This window comes from Bidens hawaiensis, unplaced genomic scaffold (genome assembly GCF_021521415.1).
Source record: "Bidens hawaiensis isolate Kalapana, Puna unplaced genomic scaffold, B.hawaiensis_p1.1 tig00056926_1, whole genome shotgun sequence".
Classification (NCBI taxonomy): domain Eukaryota; kingdom Viridiplantae; phylum Streptophyta; class Magnoliopsida; order Asterales; family Asteraceae; genus Bidens; species Bidens hawaiensis.
This window is the reverse complement of record NW_027500264.1, coordinates 1-9,718: the sequence shown is the minus strand read 5'-3', so window position 1 is coordinate 9,718 and position 9,718 is coordinate 1. Positions and strand designations below refer to the sequence as shown.

At 33.5% G+C, this 9,718-nt stretch overlaps 1 protein-coding gene across 1 annotated transcript; it reads right to left on the bottom strand.

The window, feature by feature from the left end:
• Positions 1-234: 234 nt before the first annotated feature.
• Positions 235-9,651, bottom strand: LOC143601664 (AUGMIN subunit 4-like). The gene is made up of 13 exons (XM_077079018.1): positions 9,479-9,651; positions 9,360-9,407; positions 9,163-9,288; positions 8,518-8,838; positions 7,720-7,816; positions 7,595-7,640; positions 7,434-7,527; positions 6,770-6,841; positions 6,609-6,667; positions 6,467-6,535; positions 6,327-6,378; positions 6,142-6,219; positions 235-331 (listed from the first exon to the last, which is right to left on the bottom strand). Exons 1-13 carry the CDS (start codon positions 9,596-9,598, stop codon positions 263-265), a joined length of 1,251 nt encoding a protein of 416 aa, XP_076935133.1. The 5' UTR covers positions 9,599-9,651; the 3' UTR covers positions 235-262.
• Between the last annotated feature and the right edge of the window lie 67 nt (positions 9,652-9,718).

The following is a 9,718-nucleotide window of genomic DNA, read 5'->3' as shown; positions in this document are numbered from 1 at the left end:
ACTCAATCCCAAAGACCCTTTTAATTTAACACTTAAAAAACTTCGTTAATGATCAAACGGGTGATTTTGATTCTTGCAGGATGGTAAAATCCATTATGAAGAATTCTGTGCAATGATAAGAAGTTAAAACATACACATCTTCATCCTCTAATGATATGAAGTCACCAATGCATCTTCAAAATGTATTTTCATTCATCTCTTGTTAAAATACAGCTAAACATCAAACTCATCCATTGTATTAACCAAAATATTTGAGAGTAAATCATGAGCTTGGTAGACGTTTGAGATCCATTTCGACTTGTTTAATCGTCCATCGCATATTGTCGAGTTTCTGCAACAATGCATTCGCAAACTCTCAACGTTTTGTTAAGAGTAAGTTTATTTGTTTTCATAAATACCAGCATACTGTCACATCTGTATCTGTCCCATTTTAGTCTTGATACTAATATTTGCAAAATTGGGTAGGGATGGCAATGGGTCGGGTTTAGGTATTCCCAAACCCATACCCGATTATTAAAGCTTGTCCCAAACCCGTCGGGTATTATCGGGTAATTACCCGTCGGGTTTCGGGGATACCCCATCGGATTTCGGGTTTCCAATCGGGTTTTAACAAAATATAACTAATTGATAAAAATCTATAAAAAGATAAGAAAAATAAAAGAGTATCCAGCCTAATTCTAGAGAAACAAGAGACCAAGTAATCGGGTATATATGTTTTATAATATATATACCATCAAAATCATATTTAGAATTATAATATTTTATAGTATACTAATATAATATTTTATAGTATACTAATAATTTATATATATATATATATATATTTATATATATATATATATATATATATATATATTTAGGGGATGGTTCAGGAGAGAAATCATATTATTGCAAGAAGTGCGAGAAATAAATCTTGACCCTTGATTGTGTTTGATCTATGGTTATTAATTAAAATGGCATACTTGTAATTAATAATATTTTTATTTAAATGATTTTAGTAAGAAAAGGGTATTTTGGTACCTTTATTGTAATTGATTATAGCATCATTAATTGTTGTTAATCTAAAACTAGAATAACGTCAAATTTGAATAAATTTTTTAAGTTTTCTAACTTACATAATCAATTTAATTTAGGGCCATCACTTAGTATGGAACATTTCATATTATTAATTTTTTTACGCCTGTACAAGTAGTCTTTCAAAACTTATTATATATATTATTTAAAATTTAAAATCCATAGTATTTTTCTTTCCTAAATTTATTATTTAAAAATGTATACGTAGGTTAATGATAAAAAATACTCTACACAAGTAACATAGTTATTTACACATAATTAATATTCACTTATATAAATTGTTACTTGTTTTTATTCTAACCAACACACAACTTATTTTTACCTACACGACTGTTAGTTACATTTATTTTTATCAACACGTAACTAATATTGACCTACACACAACTAATATTCGCCTACACAGATTGTTAGTTACATTTATTTTTATCAACACATAACTAACATTAACCTACACACAATTCATATTCGCCTACACAGATTGTTAGTACATTTTACTTTTACCTACACATAATTAATATACACCTACACACAACACATATTTAACAACACATTAGAGATTGATTAAAAAATTAATAAAATATATAAAAAAGCATCGATTTGTAGCTTTTCAATAAGAAATCGATTGACAGTTAAAATAAAATAAGAAAATAATTCAAACATAAAAAAATTATTCATAACTTTTTAATAATAAAAAACGATTAAAGACTACTATAATAAAATGAAAAACATGATTTCCAGATACGATTACGATATAGATAAAAAATACAAGACCTGAATTAAAAAATATGATCAATAAAAGAACATTTGCTTGATCTGAATGTAGGATGATAAGATACCAAATACCTTTATATTTTTAATTTAATTAAAACTAAATATATTAGGAAAAAAAAGGAATAAAATGTGAGCTTAGAATTGTTTTACACAGTGCACATAGAAACGATTGTGTACTTTTATAATATATACACATAAATTAATTACTAAAAGAATTATAGTGAAACTCAAAAACTTTAATACTTTCTATATACAAAATTTCCAAAACAAGTTTAACAGTTTCCATATAAACATGTTATGAAATTTTACCATCCTACCCCTATATTAAATTAAAAAGAAAAAACAAAAGAAAAATTCTAATTGGCTGGATTGACTTCTCACACTTCTTGCAATAATTTGACTTCTCTCTAGAACTTAAAAGTTATGTCGGGTACATCGGGTAAATGGATCAAGGTAATCGGGTATATTACAAATCCCTAACCTGTCCCAAACCAACGAAAAATTTCAAAACTAATCCCAAACCCTAATGGGTCGGGTATTACCCGTCCCAATTGTGTCGGGTTTCAGGTTTTTTTCTGTTCTCTTCACTTTTGCCATGTTCGAATCATTATAAGGCATTTTAATGATACTCAAAACCATTGGTGAAGCTTCTAAGGGACCGAGGAACGAGCTAAGGTGGGTTTTAAGCTCCAATCTACCGGATTTGATCCAAGATAAACGATATAACCTGTAGTACTCCTATAAGTTTGTTTGTCACCACCCCAATCAGCGTCGATGAAGGCGTGAAGATGTAACGGGAGTCACGTCGGATAGAAAGGCCATGGTGGATTGTACCATTTAGATATCATAGTAACCGTTTGAGAGCAACCCAAGGAAACAACGGGTCAGGTACTCAGGTTAATGCCAAATATTGTAGTACCCCCCACAAATGAACGGCAATCACTAGGTGTAGGTAAAAGGGTGTCGTCACCGAGGTTGACATAGGTGTGGATGTCAGTTTACAATAACACATGTTAGCCTTATGGAGAATATCATGGATGTATTTAGATTGGGAAAGAAATAAACCATTGGATTGGTGAATAACTTCAACACTAGGGAAGTAAGAGAGATTGCCTAAATCCTTTAAGGAGAAACGATTAGCAAGAGTTGAGATAAAGGAGTTGCTGAGGGAAGAATTAGGACAAGTAATAATGATATCATCGACATAGACTAGAATATAGATTGGATGAGTAGATGAGTGATTTATAAATAAAGAAGGGTTGGAAATGGTAGGTTTGAATTTATTTGAGAGAAGAAAGGATTTGAGTTCATCATACCAAGCATGAGAAGCTTGACAAAGGCCATAAATGGCTTTATGTAGTTTGCAAACGTGATTTGGAAATGATGGATCAACAAATCCGGGAGGTTGGGACATGTAGACGGGATGGGTGAATGTTCCTTGTAAAAAGACAGTAATGATATCTAATTGGCGTAGGCACCAATTATGGGAAGCGGCTAGGGCAAGGATAAGATAAGACGGAGCAAAGCCGGTTTTACAACCGGACTAAAAGTTTCTTTGTAGTCAATACCAGGACATTGATTGAAACCATTTGCAATAACACGTGCTTTAAGGCAATCAACAGACCCATCAGGTTTGAATTTGGTGTGGTAAACCCATTTGCAACCAATTATATTAGGCATGGAATCTAGAGAAACAAGAGACCAAGTATTATTACAAAGAAGAGCATCATGTTCGTTTTCCATGGCTTTGCGCCATTGAGGTTTTTTAGTGCTTGAGTGATGGTAGTAGGTTCTGGAAAGGGTTGAGAGAGAGAATAAAAAAGAGATTTTGGGTTTGGATTTCTTGTTTTTCTTGGTGGGTTTAGGGGATAGGTGGTCTATTGTAGTTTGAGTGGTGGTGGTGGCTAGGACTGGTTGGTTTGAGCCTGATCATGTTGAGCGGTGTTGGGTTGAGTCGGTGATAATGGGTTGGTTTGGTGTTGATCACACTGTGTAGAACAGTTGGCGTTAGATGGTTGGACATGTTGGTATTTAGAGAAGGCAGGTTGTGTGGGATTATTGTGTTGGGTGGATTTGCGAGTGTAAGTTTCGATGAGAGGAGATGTGGTGTCGGCAGTTGAAGGAGAATGAGGTGATGATTGAGAAGTGGGGTGTAGTATATGAAGCTAAGAATTAGGTATTGGAGTTGGTTGTGTGTCGGTTAGGGTTAGGTGGTGTATGGGAATTCGGGTTCAACAAAGTGTACATGTCGGGAAGTATAGATTTTTGTTGGTTAGACGATTAAGAAGATGGTAAGCACTTTTGAGAGGAAGAGTAGCCAATGAAGATACAAGGAATGGATCTTGTGTGAAGTTTGTGTGGTGAATATGGTCGTAACCAAGGGTAGGCTAGACATCCAAAAATTTTTAGGTTATCATAGTTGGGAATATTTTTAAATAGGCAATAATGAGGAGAGTTATTTTTTAGTGTAGAGGTGGGGAGACGATTTATGAGATAGGCAGCGGTAGTGAAAGCAAAGGGCCAAAATTTTAATTGGATTTGGGCATAAGAGAGTAAGGCAAGACCCGTTTCGACTATATGACAATGGTGCCTTTCGGCGTAGCCATTATGTTCACGTGTGTGGTGTTGATGTTAAGTGAGAAATGCCACAATAAGCAAGATGAGAAGCGAATTTGATGTATTCGCCTCCATTGTCAGAGAATAGTTGTTTAATTTTTAATTGAAAATAGTTTTCAACAAGACGTCGAAATCTAATGAAAGTGGTGAGAGTCGAATTTGTGCTTTTAACGGATAAATCCAAATATTTATAGAAAAATCATCTACATATATAATATAGTATTTAAAGCCGACAAAAGAAGATGTTATGGGAGATGTCCAAACATCCGAAAAAAATCAATTGTAATGGTTGGGTAGATGAAAGAGATGAAACATGAAATGGAAGCTTGTGACTTTTATAAATGCAACAATCATTGCAATTATTTTTTGAGTTTTTAATAGAAGGAACAGTAGATGCTAAACATTGTAAAACTTGAGAGTGTGGATGTCCAAGACGATGATGCCATGAAGTGGACTTATTTTGTTGGATTTGAAAAACATATGGTGGTGATATAGAACGAAGTTCATACATACCACGGGTAGCCATTCCCTGGAGTAAAATTTGATTGGAGCGGAAGTCCTTGATAAGAAAGTTTTGAAGAAAAAAATTGAAATATGTTATTATCAATATATAATTGTGAAATAGAGATAATATTTTTGGATATGGAAGGGACGCAAAGGACGTTAGTTAAGATAACAAAAGTATTATGAAAATTAATCATTAAAGAACCAACATGAGTGATAGTTAGGGAAGAACAATTGCCGATGAAAAGTTCATCGGTACCGTTGTAAGGTGTATGAAGTGAGTGTTTTAAGTCGTTAGTGATGTGGTGAGACGCAACACTATCAAAAAAGCCAAGTAGGGTTGGATGAACTTGTTGAAGCTTCCATCATGTGAGCTTGTGGTATTGTTGATCCATGTCGTGGAAGTGGTGGGAGGTTAACATGAGGGAATTGTTTCTTGAATGCATACCTTGTTTGAAACAAAATTGATACTTCCCTAAAAAGGACGAGCAGGTGTTCGGTTTATGTTGTGCCATTGTTTTAGGGAGTTTTGGGTATGAGCTGCAAAGGCCGAATGTGTTCTCATGTATGTGGGAAGATGAGAGGGAAAGGTGATGGGAAGTTGAGACTTGAGAGATGGTGGACGAGTCACTGTTGCTTTGTGTTGACATTTCAAATGGGTGTTGTGGTGGCTAGAAAATTAGAACTTTAGAACTAGGCAGTGAAGTAAGGTGGCTGGAAAAGCATAACTGAAGAAGGGAATGTCTGGCTGATACCATATGAAAAGATCAACCAGAGATCATTTTGATATTAACAATTTAATGTTAACAATAGAAGGGTATAAATACAAGAAATTGAAATCAGCTACATTAAAGACTGAATAAACCTATTCAAAACTATTCAAAAATAGGATCATAAGTTACATTGTGGATTTGAAAAAACTTGAATTATTTCTTTGTAGGGATATTATTATTGCTAATAATGTCCACGTCCACTAACTGTCGTTAACTTTTTCTGTTAGTTGTTGAAAATTACCATTTTGTCCTTATGACTAAAGGACAAAATGTCTAATTTTCAAGACTTTTCTTTCCTATTTATTCTTTTTTCTTTATTTTTCTTTTGATTCTTCTTATCACTTTTATATTACCTTTAATAATAACTATAATGACAAGTGTGTAACATGATCATGCTACTTACCTTCACGATATCCTGATATTGCCTTGCAATTGTGTCAAAGTGCGGGTCAACCCCTTGATATTCGCGAAGTCGTGTTACCTGTAAAATGTTGGTCAAATATCTTTAAAAAAACTAGACAATAAAACATAAATAAAAAAGATAATAATAATAATCAGCAATGTGAAAATTTTGCAAGCCAAACGTACGGCTTTGTTGTATGCAAGTGAAGCCTCCTCTGTAGCTTCAACTAGATATTTCCTGTCACAAGGAATAAAACTTATAATAAGTTATATTTTAAAAAAAGTTAAGTAAACAAATAAATAATATAGTAAACAATGTTCTTCACCTTATCTTATGCAGTGCTGGAACAGATTCATGTGTGTAAGTCTCGAGCAGGAGAATATGCTCAAGCGCTCTGAAAAATAACCAAAACAATTGTGAAATTACCAAACTACCCCTGCTATAAAAGTAATCAGTTTGGAAATTACCTCAATTTAGCACTCATGGTTTCACACCTTTTGCACAACCAAGACTTTTGTAGTTCATCCTAGAGATTTTTACATATAATATGTATTATTATCATCTATGTATATATAATATATATATATATGTATGTATATATATATATATAATTCAACAGTTAGCTTACATATTGATGTTGATGTTGCAACTTCAAATCTTTAACAAGTTTAATAAGTACACCAAGTATCTGCTCCAATACCTTTGAAAACAAATAAGATTTTAAGTTAGTAAATAAATAATTGAAATATAAATTCTAATATTCGGCTTGTAGGCGAACCAATGGGTTCAGTTCACCTTCACCGAACATGAACACTAAGTGAACAGAGTTTTCTTGCTTGTCTGTTAAGAAAATGAACTTGTTTGTATTTGTTTATGTTCGTTCATTAACAGTATAAACGAATGATTCACAAACATAACTGAGCGTATATGGGAAAACATAATGGAGCTAAAACCAAATAATAGTAAATGTAAACAACAAAAAATGTAAATGACTATAGTAACGAACGAACTTAAACAAACATCAATCAAGTAATAAATATAAATGAATGCACACAAACGATCATTCACGAAGTAAAACGAATGTTCATGAACATAAATGAAAGAACGAGACGTGTTCATTTTAGTTCGTTTAACTAAATGAACAAAAACCCAGGTTCATGAACGTTTCGATAGCAGGCCTAACTATTATATAAACTGTAAAATCGGCGGGTTGGGTAAGGGGTAAAATGGTTAACTTTTTGGTGCAGTCAAAACGGGTAAAATTACCACATCTAAATTGGACTAATACATACATTATAATATTCTGCAAACTTTCGGTCAGCAGAATATAAATCTTGACGTAAAGCACCTTCTTCTCTTTCAATCTCTTCAATAATTAATTTTACCCTGTTTTGGAATATTAAATCAGTGTGTTTAAATTTAATAATAATAATAATAATAGAACATTACAAACCTTTCTGGAAGCCGAGCACTTGAATTTTGATTACCGGTTGATTTATCTGCAGAAGAGAAGATTTTTTAAACATGTTTAGCGGGTTTTTATACAAAAATTAACATAACATTTTGTGAGGGACTAACCCAAGTCGTCTATAAAAGCATCGGCTAACTTGCCACATTTGGACTTCAACCGAAACTCAATCTCACGAAGAAGTGGCATTTGATACTCTGCAACGTCCTATAAAAATGAGAAAATTTGTAAACAAATAAATTATGATCAAAAAACTAATGCATATAAGCAAGGGGTGGCATATCCTGACATGAGACATAGATAATCAAGTTTTGGGTTACCTGACATGTTTAATAAACTCGTCCTGTTGGTTTGATTTGATTAATTAAATGAGTTGTGTTTGGGTTGACCCATTTAATTAACATTACGACCCAATAACCGTTTAATTAAAAATGTTGACTCGTCAAATTCCTAACACGACACAAAGATAATCAGGTTTTGGGTTGTTAATTTGTTATATCTAACCTGTTTTATAGATGGGTGGTGTTTGGTTTGTCCCGTGTAATTATACGAGTCGTGTTCAGGTTGACCTGTTTGATTAAACAGGTCAACCCATCAACATGTTTAAACAAACACATCGACCCGTCAACCCGTTTACAACCTGTTTAGCCCATTAATTACAACCCTCCAACCCGTTTAGTACATTTACAACCTAATTATAACCAGTTTACGACACACCAACATGTCAATCTGGTGCCCCATTTAGATAAATGGGTTAATCAGTAGGTTGTGCTCAGGTTACACAGTTTCAACTTTGTTTTAGGGTTAATGTCCCTGATGCGAATAAACACACGGGTTGTATTCATGATCAATGATTCAACTTGTAATAAAAATAATATATATTATTAAAAGTAACAATCACAACCTACCATGGCCAACGGAGCGTGTTGGACCTGAGTTTGCCACAAATAAGCAGGTGTTATTCCAAGAAACCGATTAGGAACACCACCAACCGTAGGATCTCCACCATCATTAGCACCCATGTTGTTAATTGAAGACATGTTTGTGTAATTACTTGAGTTTGAAGTTATTGTGATATTGGTACTTGTACTATCAAGTGAGCTTCTTGATAATACACTCATTTTTTCTATTTCTTCCTCTTGGACCTCACCGTCTTTGGAAATTAAAGGAAGTTTTAGCCTTTGAGCCGCTTCTGCAACAACCAATCGGTGCTCAAGCGCCTCGTACACCTGAAAACGATATTAAAATTTAAAAATACACAGAAACATTTAAGTTTTATGATAATTAACATGTCAAATAGGGCTATAACTATGTACGTAAACCGTTAGTTCATACTATTCACAAGCGGACACACACGCATATTCATTTTTCTTATCAAACAAACACGAACAAAAAACCCTGCTCAGTTTCAATCATTTGTTCCGTTAAAGTTAAACAAATGAACACGAACATTTTATGTTCGGTTCGTTTTACAGCCCTATAAAGCGTAGCTAGGACAACTATACAAAAAAACTAGTAATGTTATAAATAATTTATAAAAGTACATCCATTACACGAGGAGAATTCTTGAGGCCGAGGTTCGAATGTAAAGCGGTTTTGTCACGAATGCCTCCAAGATTGGCAACAGAAACAGCCTGTTGATAATCTTCCACCATACCAATTGCTTCACAATATATAGCCTGCATAACAACAGATCTAATCAATAATTATCCCCAAATTAAAACAAAAAAGAAAACCCTAATGTAATTACCATGGCTTCCAGATAACGTAATCTGTCTCTGGACATTTCTTCACGGGCCTGAAACATTAATAATAATTAACAACAAATTATATAAAAAAAAAATAACGGAAATTGAAGAATTAAATTACAAGTTGGAGATCATTGTAGGCTGATTTGGTGACTAGAGATCCATCTGGAGCTAAACAGTGGCGTTCGAGTTGATCGATCAATTGGGTTACATCTGCTGGCAGGTTTTGAGATTTCGACATTTTTGGGTTTTCAATTTTTTATTTCCTGACTCTTTATTAACCGGGTTGGTTCGGCCGGCAAGTAACTCACATGGATATTGTTTCAAACTTTAAATTCGAATTACATAACATATGTGTTTT

Bases quoted from the DNA above. Each gene is read 5' to 3' on its own strand.
- LOC143601664 (XM_077079018.1), bottom strand. From the start codon at position 9,598: ATGTCGAAATCTCAAAACCTGCCAGCAGATGTAACCCAATTGATCGAT. The intron at 6,668-6,769 runs GTAAGCTAACTG...AAAAATCTCTAG, and splicing joins TGCAACATCAACATCAATAT to GATGAACTACAAAAGTCTTG. The intron at 6,536-6,608 runs GTAATTTCCAAA...GTTATTTTTCAG, and splicing joins ACCATGAGTGCTAAATTGAG to AGCGCTTGAGCATATTCTCC.